Source organism: Phaenicophaeus curvirostris, chromosome 7 (assembly GCF_032191515.1).
Source record: "Phaenicophaeus curvirostris isolate KB17595 chromosome 7, BPBGC_Pcur_1.0, whole genome shotgun sequence".
Classification (NCBI taxonomy): Eukaryota; Metazoa; Chordata; class Aves; order Cuculiformes; family Cuculidae; genus Phaenicophaeus; species Phaenicophaeus curvirostris.
The window spans coordinates 40,532,179-40,559,804 of NC_091398.1; the positions used below are offsets into that span (position 1 = coordinate 40,532,179).

Here is a 27,626-nt window from a genome sequence, read left to right on the forward strand (position 1 = left end):
GGCATCCATGGTCCTTTTTCTTTTCATTCCCTAGGATGGGTTATTGTTGAGGGATGAAATACACCTTCTTGGTGGCCCCACCTCAGTCGCACACACAAGAATTGCCCCACGCCAGCAGTCAGAATGCTCCTGGCTGTGAAGACACAGTCCAGTTCTCTCACAACAACCCAATTTAGTTTTGCCTTGACTTTTCAGGCTTATCTACTGCTTTGAATATACACCCATTCTTCCCCCAGCTTCTCACTGAGCTCAGCAGAGCCTTACAGGGAATTCAGAGGCACAGTCGCCGTGGTTTCTTATGGAACTGAGCTGAAACAATTTATTGAGAAATCCTAAGCCAGCGCAGGTTCATTTATATCCCAGTCCACATTCCAATCATTTAATAGGTCTTCACATTAAGTCTATTTTTTCTAACAAAGCTTGGCAGCAGGGAAGTTTCATGTGGCTCTGAACAGCGTTGCCAACTTTCCACATCATCCAACAGCAACCAATAAATGCCTGGATGAACACGGCTATAACATAAAGGCATTCCACACTGTAAGTCTCTTGGGATGAAAGGACAGGGCTGAATACACTCGACCTTCTACAAGAACCATGTTCAGTCCATTAATTCTGAAATCAACTCTGCTGCCTATTTCACTGCAGTAACAATTGCACTGATATAACTGAAAGATGTTCGTGCCCTATATGAGAACAGAGGGAATAAATAGAATATTTACTACTTTACCCTTTTTTTCCCCCCCACTATGGACATGCTTTCTTCCAAAAACAGAACTACAAATAGAAAGACAACAGTCATAGAATCATGGAATGGTTTGAGTTGGAAGGGACCTCAAAGCCCATCCAGTCCCACCCCTGCCATGGGCAGGGACACCTCCCACGGGATCAGGGGCTCCAAGCCCCATCCAACCTGGCCTTGAACACCTGCAGGGATGGGGCAACCTGGGCGTGAGCCTCCCCACCCTCGCAGTGAAGAATTTCTTCCTACTATCTAATCTAAATCTTCCTTTTAACAGTCCCTTTAATCGTTTTTTCTTGGCAGAAGAAGAAAAGTGCTACCGTCAGTCTTCCCTGTGGCATCTCGCCATTCCAAGGGTTTTTCAGATTTGTGCAGGGTTCCTTTGTAAAGCTTCTGGTACGATGGCACCATGCACTGCCACTTGATCCCTCTCCCTCTGAACCCCTCTGACTCCGCAGTGTTGCAAACCGGTTGCCACGCTACATGGAAAAGCAATTCAGAAGGGACACGGGTTTCTAAAAGACTCATCTAAGGGCAAGCTCACAAAAGTTGCTCCAAAAGAAGGTTAAGATGTGAATCAAAGTTCAAAGAGCACACTCGAGAAACACCACAATAATTCCATCTGCCCATCGATATACAACTTATGTCTGTAGTTTTCTTGCCATGAAGAATGCTGAGAAAGTAATGGGCTAAAGTGCACGTCTAAATCTCAATGTTACAAACTTTAGCAAATTGTAACCTGTGCCTGAGGGCCATTTTTTAAAATGTCTTTTACTCTGCTTGTTTATATGGAATACATAAATATGAAAGGTTACTAACACCTCCAACTGCAAAACGAAGGGGGAAGACTGCAACATGCTTAGCATTCCTAACCTAAATTGCCAAGATGGTATCTCATATCCTGAAATATAATCTGCAGTAGTCCCTAAAATATTAAGACTACTCACTAGTTGTGGTTGGTAATACTTTGCAGAAGTGGTTCCCAGTGGCAGAAATCTCTGCAAAAGGTCATTCACACAACACAAAGGTCATTAACACAACAGGCACCATGAGAAATTCTTCTCTGCACTATTATTAACAGCGCTAACCAGCCATAAGGAATCTGCCTTTGCTCCTATTGCTCGGCTTTGTCGTGCCACTGGACAATAAGATACCCACTTCATTATTGAAGTCAATAAAGCGACATTTAATTGCAATAAGGAACGATACCATCACAAATAACATCCTCTAACTCATTTGGCAGCATGCCATTCTGTCCTAAAAGCAATAACTTCACTGGTATAATCTGCAGGAGCTCGTGAGCTGACTTAAACTCCTGCAAACTGAGTGCTCCCATTGATGTTCCCTTGGTGATGTAAATGGGTATCTTACCTGAATAACTCAGCCCAGAGACAGAACAAAAAGCAACAGCCAGGAACATACAAATCATAAAACTGAAATTCAGCCCCTGGGGAAATCACATATTTTCTTCACCCTTGCATTACACAGCATTTCAGCACTGCGCATCTCCACAATACCTAAAAAAGTTGTAGCAAGGTAAGGGTTGGTCTCTTCTCCCTGGTAACCAGTGACTGGATAAGGGGAAATGGCATCAAGATGCACCAGGGGAGATTCAGCTTGGATATCGGGAGAAATTTCTTTACTGAAAGGGTTCTCAGGCACTGGCAGAGGCTGCCCAGGGAGGTGGGTGAGTCTCCATCCCTGGAGGGGTTTTAAGAGTAGATGTCGTACCTGGGGACATGGTCTGGTGGTGGACTTAGCAGGGCTGGATCAATGGTTGGACTCATTAGAGGTCTTTTCCAAACAAAACCGTTCTGTGTTTCTGTATCACACCATTAAAACTAGAAGTCCTTAATTCCCATCTAACGTTGAGGTAAGCTACAGTCCTGCTCCTCGCATCAGTGACAAGAGGGCTGTTGCTCCCCTCTGAGCCCCACACTCCCTCCCCACTCACATGTACCATCTCACCCAGCCTCATGTACGGATCCTTCACATTGTCTCATTCATCTGCCAAATATCACTCAGGCTTCTTGATGCATTTTTTCCCTACAATACGGGAGGAAGGGGAAGGAAAACTTTGCCAAATAGTTTTCATGTCAATGATTCTGGTAGACTTTCATCTCATTTCCTTGAAAATGATTCCATGGGAGACTAAAGCACTGATGACTTCATGGGTCTTTTTATAAAGCAAGAGGACAGCGGCGGATGGACAGAAACAGCTGCGGAATTACCCTGGCTATGGCAAAGATGCCCTGAGCACAGCGGCCTTTACAAGTCAACCACCCCCGCGGCGGCTCGGCTGCCCTGGAACCAGCAGTGATGGGATGCTAAGCGTGTGCTTGTCACCACAGGGCAAGGCACGTTAACACCAGTGCTGCATGGGACACGCTGATTTTTAGAGGAGACAACTTACCTAGAATTTGGGATGCAGTATCTTGCCACACTTGAGCATGTTCCTAGCATGAGCTCATTAGGGTTATCGAAGGATGGGATGGTTTAACGTTGACATTCACTTCATGGTCTGGAAATTAAGTGTAATGATGTAACACAGGCATGGGGCTACACAAGGTTCACTTTTCACTACATCACCTTTGGCTTTAGTCAGTGCACACTCCTCTTGCAATGGTTCCAAAGGACATGAATAAAAAACTTTTTACCAAGACACATGAAAACAAACAACTGCAGGACAACAATTGCTGTTCAATGAGTGAGGCAGAGGTGGCTCTGCAGCCTGCTTCTCAGCTGCTCTGTGGGGGCTGGATTTGGCCCACAGCAGGTCTAGAGCGTTGGAGAAAACTGCTAAAGATATAGAATAGTTTGGGGTAGAAGGGACCTTAAAGATCATCTGGTTCCCACTCCCTGCCATGGGCAGGGACACCTCCCACCGAATCAGGCTGCCCAAGGCCCATCCAACCTGGCCTTGAACACTTCCAGGGATGGGGCAGCCACAACTTCCCTGGGAAACCTGTTCCAGTGCCTCACCACCCTCATTGTGAAGAAATTCTTCCTCATGTCTAGTCTAACTCTGTCCCTCTCCAGTTTATACCCGTTCCCCCTTCGTCCTATCACTCCAGCCCTTTGTGAACAGTCCCTCCCCAGCTTTCTTGTAGCCCCTTTCAGCACTGGAAGCTGCTATAAGGTTTCCTTGGAGCCTTCTCTTCTCCAGGCTGAACAAGCCCAACTCTCTCAGCCTGTCCTCATATGGGAGGTGCTCCAATCCTCTGATCATCTTTGTAGCCTCCTCTGGACCCATTCCAACAGCTCCAACTCCTTCTTATGTTGAGGATTCCAGAACTGGACACCATACTCCAGATGAGGTCTCACAAGAGAGGAGCAGAAGGGCAAAATCCCCTCCCTCTCCCTGCTGGCCATGCTTCTTTTGATGCGACCCAGGGTATGGTTGGCCTTCTGGACTGTGAGCACACATATCATAGAAACGTAGAATGGTTTAGGTTGGAAGAAACCTTAAAGACTATCCTGAAGGCACCTCACTCATGAAAGTGTCTTTTGAGTCTTGCTTTAGCCTGTCTCGTTTCTGCTTTTTTTAAAAAACCCTTCTTTAATAAAATGGAAATCAATGTGTTTTCTGGTATTTTTAAACAGTGAAAGGGACGGGTTGTTTTTAAATAGACAGGTTTTGCTGGCTTTGAACAGTTGCTTTGTAGGAACAATTCCATGCAAACCTGAAAATTATTTCCTTGCTTTTCAGTTTCAAAGCCAAAAAAATTCAAGAAACAAAAATATTTGTTCCATGTTTGTTGCTCAGAAATCTGTGGATTAAAAACACTTCAGCAAGTGTTAGATCGCTTTTGAAGCTTAACTGTACTTTTTTACCAGATCATCAGAAGAAGTGGGACCAGCAGGAGCGAGGGCCCCTCTGCTCTGTTCTGATGAGACCCACCTGGAGCCCTGGGTCCAGTTCTGGAGTCCCCAGCACAGAGAGGACATGGAGCTGTTGGATGAAGTCCAGAGGAGGCCATGGAGATGATCCGAGGGCTGGAGAACCTCTGTTATGAGGACAGGCTGAGAGAGTTGTTCAGCCTGGAGAAGGTTCTTGTAGGCCCCCCCTTCAGGTACTGGGAGGCCACTATAAGGTCTCCCGGGAACCTTCTTTTATCCCAGGTTTCTCCTTAAATGCACCAAAAAAGGTCAGAATCAATGGTTTAAACACAGTGGAAAAACTGTTCTGCCTGGGCTCAGGCTGCTCCTGTCCACAGGATGGCAGAGAGGGGCTTGTTCCTCTCTGCAGGAATGTACCTTTAAGGAATACTCCACCCGACACAAAATGGTTTGGGTGCAGTAACTTCTCAGCATGCAGATTGCAAAAGGCATCTTTGTACAAGGCGTCCAGAGGGTGAGTGACACCTATATTCACCGTCCACCGCTGGGCTTGGGCTGCTGCTGCCAGAACAGCAAAGTTCAAACAGATCTCGTCTCAAAACCGTCTGTATCAGACGTCTTGAACGCCACTTTATCTTCAAATCTTGCATACATTCAAAAGGGAATACAAAAGAGGTAACTTAAAAAATCTGTTGCTCAAAACCCATTCAATTCTGCAGCAAATTAAGAGCTTCAGTGCAGGTGCCCAATGTTTTTTGTGTAAAATCAGCTATTTCAGCCATTTTGTCTCTTGCATAAATGACCCCAGGTTCATATTTTATGCCGGCACCCACTGGTGATAAGGAGAGCATAGGTGCAGAGAGGGAAGGCACATGGAGATCTGAGGTCCTGTATAAGAGGGTCTCAGCAGTCTCATCATCAACTCTTCCCACACACAACAGGCAAATGCTTCCCAACGAGAAACCTCACCCAGCGCAGCAGGAAGACCCTCCAGGACTGATCAACGCGTGGATGAACCTTCTCTAGGCTCCTTCGTGGCATCCTGCACCACTGCCAGTTGTGAACAAGTCCCAGTGCGTACAAGGATCGGTGACAGTTTACATATGCAAGGGCTGCTCTGTGGAAAGAGAAAACTTGCAGTTAAAAAAGTGCTTTGAAAAGCAGCTTTCTCTTACTATGTTGATGAAAAGTAATAATTCCCCTCACTTTGTTTCCTGAGGCATTTTTTACCAAAGTCTGGATGGAAAATAAGATACTGAAAGCTCTTACGAAGCTTTGCATATCAAGTAAAGTTCAAGACTTCTCTTCATTTATCAGCTCACCTGTTCACTGCAGCTTAAACAACACAGCACCTTTGGTATCTCAGAGCAAGAGAGGCTTGACACAGACAGATGCAAGCGTAGTGCTTCTAGGAACATGCTACCAACACAACCTCTACTCAAACATGTTATCAAATATATTTAAAGCCTTTAAAAAAATCACAAACACTTCTCACCAAACAAAGCAACAGGAATACTTTTTGCTGAGTACACTAAAAAAGCACCAGAAAATCTGCATCACGACAATAAGAAAAGATTTACTGACTTGCACAAGTTCAGGTGGTGCGAGCTCCACGCTCCCTAGGCCAGCATCGCCCAGGGTTAATCAGCCAGCATCGCAAGAGGACGGGACCAAATGTACTTCCAAGTCATCATTATGCATGGGCTAAAAAACAGAGCTCACATATTGTTGTGAACAGCAGCAGCAACACCAGCAGAATGCATTACGTTAAACAAATTCAAACCTATAATTTTATATATATTTATATATATATATACGCACATATCACCTTGAAAAACAAGTTGCCAAGCTTACTGGCACGGTGAGCCTGAAATGAAGATGCTATCTGTCTAGCTTTAACACAAACGGTCAGGTTTATTAGTTGTTTACACAGCTCTAATGCATCCACTAATCCACATTTCAAAGCTGTACAGACAGGTAATAACAGGGTGTCTGGTAGGATTCAACCATACAACGGCCTCTGCAGCAAGCTCACAATAGAACCAGCGTTTCTGCTGAATCTTTATTTATGTCCAAACCCCTCAGCCTCTTTGTCACTATTCCACAACCTGCATCTCTCTGTGTGACCCCAACAGTCTGCCTACAGATAGATATTTATATATACACATATATCACGGGGGGGAACCTTCCAATTCTCCGATTCTGAAGAATGACGGGCAAAATACAAGACAGGACAATTTTAATAACAAGAAATAACTCTGAGAGTGTTGACTATTCTGTCATTTTGCATCTAATTCAACCTCAAATTAGAGAAGCGCATTCAGAGAATAGACCAACCTAGACGTGCAACAGAAGAGTAATGACATGACCTGTAATAGAAAGTGTTCATAAGAGCAAAAGAGGATTATATTATAATTGAAAGAAAAAAAAATAAACAAAATACAGCAGTATTTAACTTTCATACAGACAAGAAAAAAAATCCAGAAGTAACAGTATTTTCTGTTAAAGTCTATTTACAGGTTCATATACAGATAACAGTGTGAGCCAAGGCTCAGCCCGCAGGTCTGCCTGACACAGGACACTCGGTTCCTGGATGAGGTGTAAAAACATCAGAGTTCAGCAGTGGCAAACGATGGGGTTTTGTGTTCAGTTAAAAATAAAGGTATTTAATGCTAAAATAAATACCTTCAGAAATACTAACTTTATATGTATTTTTTATGACCCACTGTGGTGATTTATGAACTGAGATGAGTGAGGCAGCACCAAGGAAGCCTACGCTAAACAAGGCAGAAATCAGTATCCCAAACCAGCCTCTTATTGTAATCACCTTGTATTTAATTGGATTCAAACGAAAGCCAAGAGCTGTTTTCAGCAAAGTCACAGCAGAATCAAGAAATAACAGAGTTCAGAGGTAAAGACGTGAGCAGGAAGCAGCCCAGGAGCAGGCATGGCCCTGCGGGTGGCTCACAGTCCGTAGGGCAGTGTGGACACAGGGTCAGCAGCCGGGAGACAAAGCCCACCCAAAGGGGAAAGGGTGTTAAAAAGGTAAACAAAGCCACCAGAAGACACAGCCAGGGGATAAAGAGCATGGAAAAGCATTTTACCGCAATGTAACAAGGGGATGATGCATTTGCTTATTCCTCAAAACTCCACCTGTGCATCCCTTAGCGTGGAAGTTATCCCGCAGCAAGGCTGCCACATGGATACAGACGCTGCGCCGGCAGGAATAGAGCACCCAGGCCAAACTGAGCACTCCAGAACAAGGCTGCTGGGGGTGTGGAGCTAACCAGGATCACATCTGCAGGTTGGTAACACAGGAATCCTATCGTTAACCCAGTTTTGGCCTCATTTCTTCTGCTTTCTGAGCAGTCACCTGGAATCCCCCACCACTCCCAAGGCTGCAAACATGTGCAATGTAACTGTGTAGTAGCGGGACACGATTGGAATTTCACATTTTCTCATAGAAAGAACTTTTCAACACAAATTTTAATTGCCTTTCCATTTAAAAATCAACCATCGCACATTTATTACCAACCTTGTCCCAAACACCAACCTCCCAGTACAAACTCAACATCACAGGCTTGGCAGAACAGCACATTTCACCCCAACAACCCCATGTACTCGGTCAGAAACCAAATTCATGCTTGGAAAGAATCAACACAAAAGATCTAATGCAAACAGTAACATTTTGACAAGTGCTTTCATCTTAAATTAATAAATACCAGTTGTTTTCCAAGAATTAGCAGTTCTGGAGTCACCTATAAGTGAGTATTTATGCTTGCACACAGCTCTAGATCACATTTGTGTTCCACCTCGTCAACAAGAATTACAAGAACTGGACGAACCCCCTTCAACTGAATGAAAATCAGATTTTAAAAGACAGAAAAATGCAAGAGGGGAAATAATTCAAGGAGTGTCATGATAAAATTTCAGGGGAAAAGTTCCTTATAGAATCATATTTGAGCTTTATTACAGTAAATAGCTTTATAAAAAGTTTTAGCTGATTTGCTTTAATGAACAGGCTGAAATTTCAGACACACCAGTGCTCAAGCCCTCACAAGCCTTGATATCCAACTGAAGCAATAGTTTTATACATTCTGGAATGACATTTTATTGCAGAATCAGTGCCAGCCACATACTTTATGCATCGCTTTCAGAAAGACGACAAACGTTTCAGCAAGAGCAGTACAAAATACAAGTGATCAGAAGAAACAAGACCCTGGTGATACGATTGATGCGTGTACATGGGGACTTCGCATTCGTAACAAAGAATATGCTGGAAGGGAACAACGTTGTTAGGTTAGTGATCTGAGATGTTCACCTTACACCCAAAGAAGCACAGGTTTAGTGTTGGAGGTTGGTAGTTGTCATGGTTTGAGCTAAATTAGAGCCAGTTTTTCTGACTTCAGCTCCTCCTCATCTCAGTAACTCCACTTTCTGACAGTGGACTGCATGGTTTTCAGACAGGGTTTATCTCTGGCAGTGAGCACACAGGGCTGGGATGCAGAAAGGCCAGTGCTTGCGCTTATGCCTACAGAAAACAGCCACCCTCGAGCTGGTGGAGCCGTAAGCTAAAGGGGCAAAAAGAGGTTGCACTGCAGGGAGAGGCAGACAGGAGAGGTGACGCCAACCTGACCAGCAGCAGATTCCATCCCATACACGTCACATTCAGGATAAAACTGAGAGACCACGAGGGTCTCACTCTCGTCCTTGATCACCAATGACCACTGAAGGCCTCGTCTGCCTGTCTGCCCCTGATCCCACGCATTCCTGAATCCAGTTCCCAGCTCTCTCCCAGCCTTGGACCCTTCCCCTTGTGTCTGCTTGCAGTGCCTGTGGGGGCACAGTCAGCAAGGGGTGAGGGCATGATCTCATAGATTTATATATTTTTTATTATTATTATATTATTTTATTTCATTAAAGCTGCAGTTTTAGTTTCCCACCACAAGTCTTTTTCCTTTCCTTTCCCTTTCTCCTTTCCCTAGGGGTGGGGAGGGAAAGGAATTGGGACCTCAACCGCTCAGTTTTAGCTGCCAAAATTGCCTGAGCTGGGGTTATAAACATACCAGCAGTCCAACCCCAGATTTCGCAGAGCCTAAGGACAAAGTGCTCAGGTCCCTCTGACATCACTCCCCGCTCCCAGAGAGCCCGCAGCACTTAGATCAGAGCAGCACAGGCCGAGGGCAGCGCTGTGGCAATGGGACTGAAGGCCTGGGAAAAGAAAGCAGTGAGAAAAAGTAGATGACGTGTTCCTGAAAACATCATACGGACACAGTCTGAAATGAATCGGCTCCCACTCCTCCACCCTGTACTGCCAATTCTTCATTTTATTAGCCATAAAAGTGCTCAGGTTTTCCAATCTGAAGATTTTCGTGGGGGTGGGAGCATTCTTAACCTTTGAAGTTCTCTGCAGGACAATGCATCTTTTCTCGGCCACCTCCTCTACCCTGCACAGTGTTCAATACCAAAAGGATTTAGACAAGAGTAATGCCGAGCTGATGATTCACAAAGAACAGTTTACAGCCTTCCAGGTAAAGCACCATTTTCTAACTGAATTCAGTATCAGCTATGTCTTCTGAATTTACAAATAGGAAAAGCTTAAAACCCCACCCAAATGGTGCCCTCACTCACAGGAGCTCTGGCTTAGAAGGCTGAGGGCGGCACACATGTACGATCTTGTTATGACAAAAGCTCTATCCACAGTGAGGAACGTCCTCAAAAAGCGTCTGTACAATATAAAACCTAACCAGTAAAATGCCAGTAAGACAAGAATAGAATTTCTGCTTGTGATTCTGAAGTCCATTGTAAAAAAGTTACAGTGACAGCCGCTTTAATTTCTCATTTTTGTGCATTTAATGTAGTCACTGCAGTGATTTGATTCAAGTCACATTTGTATTTATGATGCGTATCACAACCACATTCAAAGACGTTTTTCTTTTACTGCCATTCTTCATGACATCAAATCATCCTCATCCCGTAATGCTCAACGATTCACCACTTAAAGGCTTATTATTACGCTCATTTCAATTAGCTGAAAATGGTATTTCAGCCATAATTAGTCTGACAGCCGCACAGTTAGTGTTCTACCGGCCAGCAGAGAGGAACTGCTTACAGAGGGATGCTCACAAGGCCAAGCATTCCTGGGTCAAGTTATATAAACAAGAGCTCCTTAAAAAGAATTCCAGCTGACCAACCTGCTACACAGACAAATTTAGTGCTTCCTCTCCCAAAGCTATGGGATGTCTGACAAACTGAAAAGTGCTTGGAATGTTAGAAAGAACACTATCAAATAAATTCATCATAAATTACATTTAAAACAGCATGTAGGGAGGGGAAAACACACACATTTAGATGCTTTTATAGGACTACATCTATTTTAAAGGAAACAGAAAGAAAACCATCGGTCACTGAATTAGTTTTAGGCACTTGAGCTGCATAGACTGGGGAAGGTGCCCATGGGATATGTTCATCACACCCCCCTACACCCAGGCGCATGCTACATAACGCACAGAAAGAGACATTTTAAGTATTAGATCACTGAACTATGACTTAGTGCTACAGTTTCTGCGAGTAAAATAGCATCCTGCAGCATAAACTGCAATAACCGTTTTTAAAGACCGCTCCCTTTTTCTCCATAACATCCCAAGAACGAATTTCATGAAGAACAAAAGGAAAATCATCTTGAGCTTTACCTGAAAGACAGGCGACAACATGCAGAGGGGGAAACACAAAAACCATACAAATCAAGGTCATGACTCACGTTAAGACAATCACCCCCAAACAGTAACACAGTGGAGTTGAAAGCAGCATCGATGCAAAGTTAACTCACTTTTCTAAGGACAGAGCTGTGAGAAAAATAAGAATTGTCCTACAGGGAAAAGAAAAATGCTGCAAGCAAGCAGCGCATACAACAAGGGTTTGCGTGGTCAGAAGTTCACCTGCTCTTCTCCTGCTCTACAAGGTGACTGAATGCAAAAACACGTGTAACCTCACCCAGGAGGTGAGGAACACAGGAGAGGGCCCTCACGGCCACAAGGCTGACATGAGGCTACAGACTCACGTGCTCTTCCACTGCTGATCTCATCAGGATCTGAGCAAACACACTTGTTCTCATGCTACCCACACACTTCCCTGCAATCACTGCCATGTCTGGATGACACTACTCCACATCTGCTTCCTTGGTGGCACATAAAGCACCATCACGCCAGCCACACCCAGTGAGAACCTGGAATCATCACCGGGGTGGCAGTTTCCCAGCTCCTACAAACTCCATCATCCTTAGGGACTATAAATCCAGCATTTAAAAGGAAGGTGTATCTTCCTCTGATTCCTAATTGCCAGTCAGGATTGCTACAGGGACCAGATGCACCAGTAAGAGTTGGTCACCACTCAATTGCAGCTACTGAGAGCGATTCCACTCTCTGGAATACTCTGGGATAACAATACAGGCGGAACAGACAACTCACTGTTACACATGACGTGGCACACACCTCTTGAGCAGCCGGGTTAGGGCTGGGCTGTTCACTGTCCAACAGAGACACAGATTTACCCCATGGATTAAGAGCTCTTCAGGGAGGCAAAGTCCCTGTCCCAACAGGCAACCTCCACGCATCCAGGTATCAACTCCCCATGAGGCTCTGCTGCCGCTTGTGACGTAGAGATGAAGTGAACCCTGCAGATTTTAGAGGTCACGGAAAGTGGAAGTGGCCAGGATAAGGAGAGGGAAAAGGAGTAAACACATCTGGTGGAACATGAGCCATACTTGGATTAACCACCACACTTCCATTACATGGATGTCCCAAATCCTAGGCAATTAAGCGCAGGAGTACATTTCAGTGAGAAGCAGATATGGGAATATCAGCTCCGTGGTTTTCCTCTCATTAACAGCAACCATTCTTTCTATTAAAAACAAAAACCCAATATGCACAACCTGTGCAGATTCAAGCAGAAGTATGCAGTACAGAACAGAACTAAAGCAAAATACTGTAAAGGAATTGAAAGACAGACATAAGCCTCAACCCCCAAACACTGAGGTTTATAAGCATACCTGTTTTCTCTCTTTTAAGACTAGAAAATGTACAATTCCACTTCATAAGCAAGTGTGCACAGAGGTCATTTCTTGAAGATACCACCAGATAAACAGAGAACGCCTTTGCATTAAGTTGTTGTTTCTTCAGACATGAATAGTTTGCAATACACCAGTTAAACAGCAATATCCATGTGCATGCATTAGAAATATATGCATGTACACCGTTTAACAAAGACCACAGGTTCCCCAGGCAGTGAGCATCAGAGATACCAAAAATACATTAAAAAGGTAAATTCTTTACCTGCCTTTGTTAAATACAGACTTTTGAGGTTGCCTCCCTTCTTTCAAACTAAGCTGGTTTTTTAAAACATCTTTTCCATCCTTCTCAGGTGCACGAGCTGGGAAAGGGAAGGATGTTACAAACAGAGTTTTATTTCATTTTGCTGTACTCCTCAAACACACATCTCCAACATAAAAGTCTATTTTCACAATACTGACATTTCAAACCATCCGTCACCCCACTGAACAGCCCGTCTTCTTTAAAATGGTGATCCCAAACAAGTTCCGTACAGGACATCCATCCCATCAGGCACAACAGTAAGCAGAAACAATCTCATAGTGTTGCGACACTCCCTTATAACTCACCTGGGCATCACGCAAGGGAGTAATGTTTTCAAGAAGGACCACGTTCTGTGGGAGCATGATCAAGGGGTCACTCATGGCTTTGCAAGTAGTGTCATCTGTTTTGTTCCCCCTCCCCAACCCAGTTCCATCCATTGCACATAGATATTTCACGCTACCAGAGAGAAGTGAGCCTTCCTCTGAAAAACACTTAATGCAGAGCATGACTTTTTTTGAAAGATGCCAGCGGGACTTATAAACACACTTTTGTGCCTCCTCTTTGGTTAAGAGCAAAGAAAAGATGACATTTTTCCCTTTATGACAGCTAAAGGTACTTCTGCCAGACTCGAATCATAACAGAACAGCACTGCCAGAAAGGAAAAGCAGTGCCACAGGAGCATGTGACATGCACCTCTTAGAATCACCTACTGCAATGACAACCACAGTGAAAAAAAAGAGATCCGTTTCATTTTAAGCTCCTTGGCAAATGTTTACTGTTTGCCGACACTGTAACTGGAAGTTTGATCCATTCGCCCCAACCTGTTCTGGCATCCTCCCTAACTGAAAAGTGACATGAGAAACAAGCAATCGCCTAAACAGAGAGTTTGCACTATAAAGTGGTGCCGAGCCAAGTGTCTGGTGGGCGTTACAGTCATACAGGTAACGAAGGAAGTTGTGACACATTGGCGATGTCAAATATTAGTGCTGATTTGCCTTTACACACTGGTCTGAACAGACTGCAATCAACCTAAAATTGAGGTATAAATATACACAACTATGTACAAGTATGCATACAGGAAAATACGTTTGCATTTGTAACATCAGTAACCTTAAAAATACTGCAAAGTTGATCTCTACATCGTTGATTTGTTTGCTAATTCAATGCAGTAATGAAGCCAACGTCTTCAGCCAGAGAGGATCACAATGGAATAGTAAAACTCAAAACAAAAAGCTTCTTCCTCTCACTTCTTCTTCACCACAACCAACACCGGACTGTTTGAGTGACTGTATCTTGGGAAGAAGACTGATCACAGCTTTGAAATGTATCCTCAGAGGAAAACAAGCAAGAAACCAAAGCAGAGCCTCAGCTGCATCTTTCTTTTCGCTGAATGGTCTTAATTTATATACACATACATGTGTGTGCATCTATGTAGAAAATAAAGTTGAAATCGGTTCAGTATAAATACATCTAACCCAGTAATTCTGCTGCTGTGAAGGTAACCACAGGTACAGCTCTCTTTAAGCAATGTCTGTGCAAGGAGGTCATTAAAAATCATCTGATCTTAAGTCTTGACATCATCCATTCCAGTCCTTGGCACAGTCTGGAAAAAAAAAGAGAGAGTTGTTAAGGAATACAACATTTCTAAGGATAACTTCAAAATTAATTCCATGTCACCAATTTAAATTTGTCCTAAGAACTCTGCAATTATGCCTGACGGAATCACTTGCAGCAACAATTCACTCCCAAGCGCAGCATTTCCTGGATCTTATCCGTGCAACCTACAGCTGAGAGACTTCAGAGCACAGCATAGCTGCAGTTTTCTCTAATTATGACTTTTCTTAATAAACCAGAGGAAATTTTGTAAGGCCCAAACCATACAAAGTTTTATTACTGTGAGGCAAGACTGCAGAGTCCAGAGGAGGCCACAAGGATGATCCGAGGGCTGGAGAACTTCCAGTATGAGGATGGGTTGAGAGAGTTGGGGTTGGTCAGCCTACAGAAGAGAAGGCTGCAGGGAAGCCTTATAGAGGCTCCCAGTACCTGAAGGGGCTCCAGGAAAGCTGGGGAGGGACTTTTTACATGTGCATGGGAGTGATGGGATGAGGAGGAATGGCTTTAAATTGGAAGGGGGAAGCTTTAGATTAGACATGAAGAAGAAATTCTTCATGATGAGGGTGGGGAGGCCCTGGCCCAGGCTGCCCAGAGCAGGGGTGGCTGCCCCATCCCTGGAGGGGTTCAAGGCCAGGCTGGATGGGGCTTGGAGCCCCTGATCCAGTGGGAGGTGTCCCTGCCCATGGCAGGGGTGGCACAGGATGGGCTTTGAGGTCCCTTCCAACCCAAACCGTTTCATGATTCTATGATGTGATGTGAATGCTGGTTTTGAGATCATCCTGATCAGTGTTCCAAGCCCCAAGACCTTTAAGTGTAACATTATTATTTAGAGGGGAGGAATACATTTGAAAACCAAACACAACAATAAAAACACCAAAACAATTCAAAATCCCCTCCTACAGAGAACAACTGCTCTTACCCCTCTCCAGTTAGCGCACAGCACGCCTGAATGTGCCACTGGTGATCCTTAATGGAAGTCAGCTTCAGGAACTGAGATATTTCTGCTACTGTCATGCACTCTTTAACATCTTGCTTGTTAGCAAAGATCAGCAAACCCGCTTTTTTTAAGTCCTAGGGGGAAAGGAGACAAAAGGTGATTACAAATCAGCCCTCAGAGACAAAACATTCGATGCCAACGCAGAGAATCTTAAGCCCTGGCGAAAAGGCCTAAACTATAAAACCCTGCAGGCTGATTGACCTGCAGCTTCAGAAAATCCTTTGACTCAGGAGACCCAATGTCCAGCTTTTGCCTCAGATGATCTGTTAAGCCACAGACCTGTTTTGTTGTGTTCCATGAAGATCAGAGGCACCTCTCAGAGGGAGGCTGCAAAAACATCACACACCTCAAACGCTCATTTAACTCTAACCTCACAGCTCATCCCTACCTGTGCATCCAAACCATGGCATCCTCCATAAATCAAAGAACAGACATCTGCATGAACAAGCATGCTACAATAAACTTCTTTATAATGCCCATGCAATATTTAAACTCCAGTACGCTTCCAGTACAAATTCGGTCAATGACTTCCACATCTCCCCTTACAGATTACGAAACAGAAGATGCAGGTTTTAACTGCAATGGACTGAAGAGCACAGCACTGAACTTCCAATTCAGACAGCAGCAGGAGCAACAGCAACAGCCCCCCAGGAACATCCTACCACAACCAACAACACCAGGCCTGCTTTATTGTAATGTATTAAACACAGCTTTAATTTAAATGGCAAAAAATAGAAATTCAAGCCACCAGGAAAAGCACTTGTGTTTTCTCAAACGCTTTAGATTCCCACGATCACCTAAATGAAAGCCAGAGGCAATCTTTGCCCTTCCTGCGGTCAGCTACTACAGTGACTGTAGTTTAAATATAGATGTAATATTTTGGGATATAATGCTGTCAATTTTATGTGTATCTTTGTATTCTGACACTTAAATTCGGAAGCTCGATGTCCCCAGAGTCATCAAACACAAACTGATCCAGTTTGCATCAGATTTGCCTTGCCAGTCTCAGCAGAAGTCAGATTTACGGAAACACATCTTCAACAGAAATCAGGGCTCCAGATTAAATCCTTCAGGACATTCAGTTGATGCAGTGGGTGCTCCCTGGCTTACACGTCAGTCTAGTATCCACCAGTCAGACCCAGGCAGCTCAATTAGAGCCTGACACAGGGCCCAGTTTTAGAGAGGGTCTTTACAAGTTAGCACGTTATTCTCTCACTCTGTCGAGGACAAGGGAGGGGATTCTGCCCCTCTATTCCTCTCCTGTGAGACCTCAGCTGGAGTGTGATGTCCAGTTCTGGAATCCTCAGCATAAGGATATGGAACTGTTGGAACAGCTCCAGAGGAGGCTACAAGGATAATCCAAGGGCTGGAGCACCTCCCATATGAGGACAGGCTGAGAGTTGGGGTTGTTCAGCCCGGAGAAGAGAAGGCTCCAAGGAGACCTTATAGCACCTTCCAGTACCTGAAGGGACTACAAGAAAGCTGGGGAGGCACTTTTTAGAAAGGCATGGAGTGAGAGGACTAGGGGCAATGACTTTAAACTGGAGAGGGGCATATTTAGACTAGACACAAGGAGGAAACTCTTCACAATGAGGGTGGTGAGGCACTGGGACAGGTTTCCTAGGGAAGTTGTGGCTGCCCCAGCCCTGGAGGGGTTCAAGGCCAGGTTAGATGGGCCTTGGGCAGCCTGATCCGGTGCGAGGCGTCCCTGCCCACGGCAAGCGAGTTGGAATTAGATGATCTTTAAGGTCCCTTCCAACTCAAACCATTCTATGATTCTACGATTCTAATTCCACAGACAAGTGGAACTTCAGCTACTATAGCCAGAGGCAGATAATTTCTTCAGTTTATAGTTGGTTGCTATAAGACATGTTATTAAGGCTGTAACTGTTTCACTGTGAAAACAGAAAACATCCAGCAACCACAAAGCTATCAAACCCAGTAATTAAGTTGTTGAAGGAATCTATGTACTTTTAGAACGCTCTCATTCAGCCATTAACATGGACTGAAGTAGAGGAAACACAGAAGTCATTAATAGGTCCTACGTCTCTTTTGCTGAAGCACTTGGAAGTTGAAACATTACTTTTGTGGAGTTCTCTTCAGTAATTTGGTTTTAATTTCCAGCTTTATTGGGAGCTTCAGAAAAGAAAGAGCCTCTCATGGGAACAGGAGAGCCCTGACAGAGTGCCACCCGCAGCTGCGAATATGTGACTGTTAACTTATGCACTGCATTTGACTGTAGGGAACCCTCTCCATTCCAGTCGGCCTCCAGCTGGCAGGTGAGTGAGAAAGTTCACAAACAGCGTGCGATCTGCTTCCCTGAACAGGTGTCACCCAGCTCTTACCCACGAGAAATACTAAGACAAGGAAAAGATAGGGTCTACTCACCTCATGCGCTAACATTTTGTACAACTCTTCTTTAGTCACGGAAATTCTCTCTCTGTCCGTGCTGTCCACAACAACTATCACAAACTTTAAAAAGCAAAAAGTTATTCGTCAGAGAAGGAATTCTATCCTTGTGGGGACACGCTTGTCAGCAGAACAGATTACTGCTCCCATCACGTTACCCAGCCAGCCAGAGGGACTATCAGACATCATCCTATTCCAGACACACTTTTCCCAGGCAGAGTGTGATTACCTACAGCACTGGGATGGTTTACAGCTCGGGTCATAGTTTGTTCACAAAGGCATCTCTGACATCTTTTGACTTTCCATTTTCAAGTGCAAAATTTACACTGAAAGCAAGCGTTCCTCTATAATTTCCAACCTGCTTTTGTTCTTTGCTTAAGATAATTGAGGCAGCACACAGATCCCTTGAATAATTTGTCACAGTTCAATTTGTGTCAGCTTTTCCCCGCTACTTTAGATACTAACAGGCAAACAGATATTTGCAAGGGATGTAGAAACCCCACACGTCAAGTGCATACAAGCAGATACACATCACAGCACTGTACAGGGAAGCAGGGGAGAAGAAAGTTAATACTTGGAGACGTGCAGAGGGCTGGAGCACCTCCCATATGAGGAAAGGCTGAGAGAGTTGGGGTTGTACAGCCTGGAAAAGAGAAGGCTGGGGGGACACCTTAGAGTAGCTTCCAGGACTGAAAGGGACTGCAGGAAAGCTGGGGAGGGGCTTTTGATCAGGGAAGGCAGAGATAAGATGAGGGGAATGGTTTTGCGCTGAAAGAGGGAAGATTGAGATGAGATCTTAGGAAGAAATGTTTTGCTGTGAGGGTGGGGAGGCCCTGGCCGAGGCTGCCCCATCCCTGGAGGGGTTCAAGGCCAGGCTGGATGGGGCTTGGAGCCCCTGATCCAGTGGGAGGTGTCCCTGCCCATGGCAGGGGTGAGACCAGAGGTCCCTTGAGGTCCCTTCCAACCCAAACCATTCCATGATAATATGATTATAAAAAAATAACGTTTGCTTTAAACCCACATTTGATTACACATAGGAAACCTTCACTTAAGTCATTATTTTAATCAAGTTTGGTCCATGAGCTGCAACTTCATCACTAAAGAGTTCTTAAAACTCTCAGGGGCACTTAAATACGTTGATCATGGGACCTTGTAAAAGCTTCTACAGCCTTGGAGGAAAACCTTTGGGCTTTCAGCCTTACTCCTGAGCAGCCACACAGGGTTTGGAGCAGCTGCATCAGAGAGAGAGTAGTCACGGGCCCCAGGAGGGGACAACAGTTACACCAAGTGAAGCCTCTGTGCTCACCTCAGTGTTTGTGTAGTAGGTGTTCCACGAAGAGCGGAGGGACTCCTGCCCTCCGATATCCCACATCAAAAAGCGCGTATTGTTAACCACGATCTCTTCCACGTTGCTCCCTATGGTGGGTGAGGTGTGCACCACTTCGTTCATGGAGCTGCAGAGGGAAGAGAGCAGCTCGATGAGAAACAGCAAGAACTGGCAACTTACCCACGTTACTGAGCATCTTCAGGCTTCAAACTGACCTAATTCCACAAAAGCTAAAGTCAATGGTTATTCCAGGGTAGAAAGCTTAGTGGGAGAATTACAGCAAATGCTTATTATGCAGCAAACAGAGACAGGTTTGATGATGGAAGGCGAATAAAAATAAAAATAAATCAAAACAGCAATAAAAAAAGGACTCAGTGAACTACATAATAATCAAATTATAAAGCTTTGAGAGCATTCATGATTAAATAATTCAATCATAAAGCTGAAGGAATATTTGCTTCTGAAGCCGTTCTGAGCAGTCAGCTTTTCTTTTTCCAGGCTGATTCTGGCACTCATGGGAGAGCGCAGTTGTTTTGCTTCAAGAATGTGGTTAAAGCCACAAGATTTCCAAGGCTGCAGAAAAACAAGAACTCATCACCCAGCTCGGTGAAATGCACTGCATCTCGCTCCTGGTCCTGCACAGGCTGCCAAGAGCATACTTCCTTCATGTCTAAACTCCCTTCTCTCTCCCTTCAGCACAGCCCAAGAACTACTTTTTACAGACAATAAATGTTTCAAAACTGCTGAGATACTTCAGAGATACCAAGTGCAACTTTGTCATTAAGACAACCAGTTTCACATCAGTAGTGATAACTGAGTGGATACTCTGGATGCTCCCGAAAACCAAATTATTTGAACTCTACTGCATGGGATATGGGGGGAAAAAAAAAAAAAAAAAGGCAGCTTCAAGGAAACCACTAGCCATTCTCAGAGACCTTCATTATCATAGAATCACAGAACGGTTGAGTTGGAAGGGACTTCAAAGCCCATCCCATTCCAACCTCCCACTGGATCAGGGGCTCCAAGCCCCATCCAACCTGGCCTTGAACCCCTCCAGGGATGGGGCAGCCACCCCTGCTCTGGGCAGCCTGGGCCAGGGCCTCCCCAACCTCATCATCAAGAATCTCTTCCTAACGTCCAATCTAAATATTTCCCTTCCAATTCAAAGCCATTCCCCCTCATCCTATCACTACAGGCTCTTGGAAAAAGTCCCTCCCTAGGGGACTTTTTTCTTCTGATAATCATGATGTATTTTTTCATTTTATATGAACACTTCTTGAAGTCTTGGCAGAACTTTCAGTTACAGTGACAATAATTTGAGACTTGTAACAGCGCTGGAGTATTTATTGAAGAAGATACAGAGAACCGAGTAAATAAAGGGATGGTGCAGTGTTCTGAGAAGGAATCCTGGTTATTAACCAGTGTCTTATCAGCACTTAACAAGATACCTTCTCACTGTACACATTTGAGGGAGGTTATATAAGGGAAAGAGGATTAGAAGAAAGAATTGTAAATTCAAGTTCAGGATAACAACGATAAGAAGATGCCTGTGCCTGATTTCATACTTTAGAAATAGGTTTTAGCAGAATTATTTTAGGGCTTAGTAAAGATGTATCATGAACTCCCTTTCAGTGACTTAACCTGCAGCCTTTCGCATTTGAGCTGTGTTTTTCCCTCCTCCCCATGTGAACAAGGTAAGCACCAAGCTTAACAGCATTTCCAGGTACCTGATCACAAAATCCTACTGGTAAACGAGACGAAGGAGGAGATCAGAGTAAGAACAGGAAGAAACGAAGTGCATGTGGAGCTGCTGCGATCCAACAGAAGAATCACTGCTCCAACGCCTAGTGTGACCCTCCAGGACATCAAAGTAAGAGCCAGCACGACAACCAACAGTTACCCCTGCCCATCTCTTATAGAAAGAGTTAAATATATTCATGCTCAGAATGCTTATCTGCCACAAAGAAATGGTCAGGGAAAATAAATGGGATAGAGAAAGACAGAGGGAAGGTTTAAGGAGCTGTCAAGCAGGAGGAACAGAGGAGTATGCACACAGAGCTCTGTCAGAGTCGCAGACAAGGGAAGGGGAGTACAAGCAGAGAGAAGGGGAAGTCCTGTGAGCTAAAATGGGTATAAAGGAAAAGGAGACCTATAGAGGCCCAGTTACAAAAGGGAAAAGAAAACACTGAGACAGCAGAAATAAGTTGATGACAAGAATCTTGAGACATTTTGTGGAGGAAGTGGAAAGACTCAAGCAGCATCAAAAAGTACCAAGGATGGCCCTCGGCTGCAGCAGATACCAGTCCTAAAAAATATTCTTCATTCTACTTATGCTTTTTACAATTTCTCACTCCTGATGTAAATAGCAACAGCCACCTTCATCTTTTCACTTTCTCTGCAGAGCGTGCTAGGGCAAGAGTGGCTGCAAATGCTGCACGAGTTTCACACTTCAGAAAGGCAAAAGCAGAGCGTAATTTGACAATACCCATATATTTTAAGAAAGCATATTTTTTTTATGTAAGATTGGACCAGCATGGCCGTGTTCATATCGCTTAACAGGAATTATTTCCGATACTGACACAGGAATACCAGACTATTTCATGTGAGAAATTGCCAGTCTGTTTCTAGCACAAACAGACCTTGGGCAGCCTGTCCCACCTCAGGGCTCCTGAGTCTGTGGACAAATACGTACCCTTTATCAAAATGCAGTTGAGGACCAGAGATAGGAAGCTCACACAAGTTTCACATAAGCCTCCAGCAAAGTTAATGCCCAATACACACAAGTCAGTGTCGTTACTCAAGGTGGAAGCTGTACAACAGTTACCAACGCTGGAGGCTCACAAAAAGCCTCAGCCAGGCAGCACGGGTGGCCACCAGCCACAGAGCTGTCTTATCCTGCGTTCCGCGGGTGCTCAGCTGTCCACCTTCATCCTGTGCCACAGAAGTCATGGAAGTACATCTTGGTATGCAGGACACGAGTCGTGGCAGGGAGAGGTCAGGCTCCAGTGCCTTGCTACTCACAGAACAACTTGTTTAGCATTTAGGTGCTGCAGCACGGATCCGCTCAGCAGCGTTGTCCTGTGGCAAACCCTCAATACAATCATACTTTATGGAGCTGGCAAACAGCCTGCCTGGTGACACCACGGGCCATTGTGATTAAGTGGTAATAGCAATGTAATCTGATAAATTAAAGCTCTGGACAGAACCTCATTCGTATCCCAGGCGAAACAGAGACCTTTTCAAACTCCAAGCACACGCTTTGACCCACTGCCACCTACACTGTTTAGTTTAATGCTCTCAAAATGAAAACTAGCAGGAAAAGCAGTGACAACAAGATAGAGTAATGTATACAAAGCACACCTCGAGGTAAGTGAAACATCATCATCAGCTAATACTTACAATTGATAGAGAATAGTCGTTTTCCCTGCATTATCCAAACCGACAATGATTACTTTGTGCTCTGAAATAAAAACATGACTAGTCAGTCACATCGTTCACTATGCAATCATGATAACAGCTGTTATGAAACAAGGTTAGTGTTGCATTTTTGACCGATTTCCTAAGCAGGCACTGCTGAACTTCAGGGACCACATTTCACAGGCCGTACCTAACAGTTCCGTTTGCCTGCGGAGGCGTACGAACCCGTGTGCTGTTCTGAGAAGGTAAGCAGCTGTCGGGTTTTCCTGCGTATCTAAAGGAACAGATTTCTGACAGATTACATGCAGATTTTTTCCTCCTCCGAACCGCGAGAGCGATCTCGCACTGGAACACTTTCCCAAGCTTCTTGCTGTTTTACACTGTATCAGCTTGTACTACCCATTCCCCAGAGCTACAGCAGCTCACACATTAAATGCTCATTTCCAAGGCCGTACTGCCATTAACCTGCGACATCTCAACCCCTTTACCAAGAATTGTTAAAAAGCCACAGCAGCACCGATCTGCACTGTAAGCAGGGTGACCCACCCATCTCCCTCAGTGTCCTCTTTTCCTTCCAGCAGGTTTAGCACCTGGAGAACAGATCAGCCTACGAATATTTTACAGTATGCATCCACCCCGTTCAGTTTCAGAAGAACCAATGAGTGCTACACAAAACTGACACATACACGACCATGCTGTGGATGTCAATGCCAGAAGCGATTATTGTTTCTGTTTAGCACTTTCTTTCCTATCGTCACAAAACTGAATCTGAATTCTACAGCTGCTGTAGTCAAGCACATTCAGATTTCTGATTTCCAGAATGAGTGCACACTGCCTGCTCTCAGCTACACTGCACAACATACAACCTTGCACATGCAACCTTGGCCTCAACAGGACTATTCATGCCAGTAACAGCTTTGTGAGAAGAGGCTTCCTTGCCCCCTGCTCAGTGGTCCAACATGGCAAGAAAAAGCCATTTGAATCATCAAATCACAGAATTATTTGGGTGGGAAAAGACCTTAAAATCCATCAAGTTCCACCCCCTGCCATGGGCAGGGACACCTCCCACTGGATCAGGGGCTCCAAGCCCCATCCAACCTGGCCTTGAACCCCTCCAGGGATGGGGCAGCCACGGCTTCTCTGGGCAACCTGGGCCAGGGCCTCCCCACACTCATAGCAAAACAATTCTTCCTAAAGTCTCATCTCAAATCTCCCCTCCCTTCAGCTTCAAACCATCCCCCCTCATTCTGTCCTTGATCAAGAGCCCCTCCCAGCTTTCCTGGAGCCCCTTCCAGTACTGGAAAGCTGCTCCAAGGTCTCCCCACAGCACTCTGGAGTCTGCCCAAGAGATCAATTCCTTCTATCAGCAAAGTACACTCACATTGATTTATCACAGAGGAGACAGGGAGGGGAGAGGGGTCAGGTAAGTGGGGTTTCATGGTCTTGGTTTTATCAATATTGTGTGGTTTTGCAGAGTTGTCTCACACACCATCGAAAAGAACTTCCAGTTTTAATAACTTTGCATAACTGCACAATATTGTAAAAATATCCGCTTACCTGACCCCACACAACTAGGAACTTTTGTTTCTGGTGTGGCGTTGCCAGCATAGTGGATGTTAGGGAATCGGCTGGAAGAGGAGATCTGAGGGGCTGGACGCTACAAGACAAAAATATTGGGTTGTACTTGCACTAAGCGTTACCAGGCACAAAACTGGCACATCGACACGCTTGTGTCAGGGCACTTCGGTTCATCCTAATCGAATTTATAAACACCTTATAAACACAGATGAGAGTACCAGGTAAAGTTACAACTCTCACTACAACCTTACTGTGAGGAGACACCTGTCCCACATCTGACGTAATGTTTACTCCAGAAATGAGCAATTTGCGGCTAGATATGGTGGTTTATCACTCAAAATCAGGAATAAAGCACACCCTGAAGATGACACGATGAACCTACGCACCACAGCGCAACAAAGCCCTCTTCTTGAACATCCACCTTCCAGGAAATGAGCTAGCCAGGGACTCAGAGCAGGAAAACAAAGAGTTAACCCCCCCCAAAAAGGGTAACCCATTCAAAAAAGTAGTAACCTGCTCAAGAAGGGTATAAGTCCCATAAAACAGGGGGAACCCCACTGGAAAGAGGAGGTGATCCCCCTGAAAAAGGGGAAATGTCCCCCCAAAAGGATTAAAAAGTCCGAAAAAGAAGTTAACTCCCCGAAAAAGTGGGTAATCCAGTTGAAAAAAGGGAGTAACCTCCTCAAAAAAAGGGGGGAAAATCCTTTAAAAAGGAAGAAACCTCCCTGCAAAAGGGGGAAACCCCATGACATAGGTAGGAACCCCTCCAAAAAAGTTAGAAACACCTTCAAAAAAAAGGACAACCCACCTCTCCATCCCCCCAAAAAGGGATTAACCTCTCAGAAAAAGGGACTAACCCCAGAAAGACAGGGCACCTGCCAAAAAAAGAGTGGGAAACACACACTCTAAAGAAGGTTTAAAACCCTTACAGGGGTCACTTCATTGGAAAGGGAGACACCCCTCCAAAAAGGAGGGTTAACCCCATGAAAACAGGTGTCCCCTCAAAAAAGGGATTAACCACTCCCAACAAGGATACAAATCCTCCGAAAAACAAGGTAATCCCTCTGAAAAAAATTGTTAAAATCCTAAAAAAGAGCAAAATCCCCTCAAAAGGGGGAAACCGCCCAGAAAAGGGTGTTAACCCCATGAAACAAGAGGGAACTCCTCAAAAAAAGAGGTTAACCTTCCCCAAAAAAAGAGGAAAACCCTACAAAAAAAGGGGGAAGGAAACCCTGAAAAAAGGCATAACCTCCCCAAAAAAGGGGGGTGCTCTCCCTGAAAAGGTGGTTAGACCTGTGAAAAAAGGGGTAAAACTCACAAGAAAGGCAGGATTAACCTGAATAAAAGGGTAACGTCCCTGAAAAATGGGGTTATGAGCCCCAAATGGGGAAAACAACCCAAAAAAGAGGTTAGGCCCTCTGAAAAAGGGATTAACACCCCCAAAAGGGTAACTCCTCTGAAAGGGGGATTAGAACCCTGGAAAAGGGGTCATCATTCCCCCCCCAAAAGAGGAAAACCCCCAAGAAAAGATGGCAAGCCTTTAGAACAACAGTGTAACTCCCCTGAAAAAGGGAAAAAGGGGTGAAATCCCCCAAAAGACCACTAAAACCCTGCAAAAAAAAAAAAACCAAAAAAAAAAAAAGGAAAGCTCCAGCAAAAGAGGGGGCAACTCCCTGGAAAAAGGGGTGAAATGCCCTAAAATGAGGTAAAAAAGGTAAAATCCCAAAAAAGAGGGTGAAATCCCCGAAAAAGGGGATCATCTCCTCCCAAAAAAGAGGGAAGCCCCCAAGAAAAGAGGGAGGCCTCTCAGAATAAGAGGGTGAAATCCCCCAATAAAGGGGCTGAAACCCCCTAATAAAGGGGGTGAGATCCCCCTCAAAAAGAGGGGAACACCCAGGAAAAGAGGGAAACCTCTCAGAACAAGGGGTGAAATCGCCCAAAATGGGGTGAAATCGCCCAAAAAGGGCATGATCCCCCTTAAAATGAAGGAAATACCCAGGAAAAGAGGGAAACCTCACAGAAAAACAGGTGAAATCGCCCAAAAAGGGGGCCACCACCCCTCCCAGCCCGACAAAGAGAGAAACACCGAGGAAATGAGGGAAACCGCTGAGAATAAGGGGTGAAATCCCCCGATAAGGGGGTGAAATCCCCCGGGAAAGAGGGAAACACCCAGGAAAAGAGGGAAACCTCAGTACAAGAGGTGAAATCCCTCAAAACGGGGGCTGAAATCCCTCAAAAAGGGAGTGAAATAGCCCAAGAAGGGGGTGAAACCCCTCAACATGGAGGCGAAACCCCTCAACGTGGGGGCGAGATCCCCCAACGTGGGGGCGAGACCCCTCAATAAGGGGGCGAGATCCCCCGTCCCCCGCGCCTCCCGCCGCCCCTGCGCTCACCCTGGTGGCTGAAGAGCCTCCATATCCTGGTGAAGAGGATCCCCATGCTCGGCGGGGCCGCCCCTTCCTCCCCCCCTCCTCCTCCTCCTCCTCCTCCTCCTCCTCCTCCTCGCCCGGCGCGGACATGGCGCGTCACGGCGGGCGGGGCCCGGCGGGCCGAGCCGCCCAATGGCAGCGCGGGTCGGCTCGGAAGGGCCCTCAGAGCCCGTCCAGCCCCTCCCCTGCCACGGGCAGGGACACCTCCCGCTGGATGAGGGGCTCCAAGCCGCATCCAACCTGGATTGAACCCCCCCCAGGGATGGGGCAGCCCCCCCTGCCCTGGGCAGCCTGCGCGGTGCCTCACGCGCTGTGGAGAAATTCCCCCTCGTGCTCAGTCCAGATCTGCCCCTCTCCGGTTTGTGCCCACGGCCCCTCGTCCTGTGGGTACGGGATGGGGGGTGATGGGATGGAGAGCAGCGCTGAGGAGAAGGACTTGGCGTGCTCATTGATGAGAAACTTGGTGTGAGCCTCGTACAGGAGGTTCTCCAGCCCTCGGATCATCTTGTGGCCTCCTCTGGGCTCCCTCCCACAGCTCCATGTCCTCCCTGTGCTGAGGACTCCAGCACTGGACCCAGGGCTCCAGGTGGGAGTGTGGAGTCCTCCAGCACAGGAGGGCATGGAGCCCTCCCTGCTGGTCTCTCTGCTCTGGATGCAGCCCGGGACACGGGTGGTTTCTGGGCTGGGAACACACATTCCCAGCTCATGTCCAGCTTCTCCTTCACCAGCACCCCAAATCCTTCTCTTCAGGGCTGCTCTCAGTCTCTTAATCCCCCATCCTTTACTGATACTGAGGATTGCCCCGACCCAGACGCAGGACCTTGCACTTGGCCTTGTTGAACATCATGAGGTTTTTCACAAGTTCGCTTCTCCAGCTTGTCAAGGTCCCTGCTCTCTGCAGCTCCTG

General features: G+C 45.6%; 1 protein-coding gene across 1 annotated transcript; it reads right to left on the reverse strand.

The window, feature by feature from the left end:
• Positions 1-8,047: 8,047 nt before the first annotated feature.
• Positions 8,048-26,751, reverse strand: ARL5A (ARF like GTPase 5A). Its single transcript, XM_069861700.1, has 6 exons — positions 26,684-26,751; positions 22,695-22,755; positions 19,275-19,422; positions 17,948-18,031; positions 15,482-15,633; positions 8,048-14,551 (listed from the first exon to the last, which is right to left on the reverse strand). The coding sequence occupies exons 1-6, from the start codon at positions 26,727-26,729 to the stop codon at positions 14,503-14,505; spliced, it is 540 nt and encodes a 179-aa protein (XP_069717801.1). The 5' UTR covers positions 26,730-26,751; the 3' UTR covers positions 8,048-14,502.
• Positions 26,752-27,626: the final 875 nt, after the last annotated feature.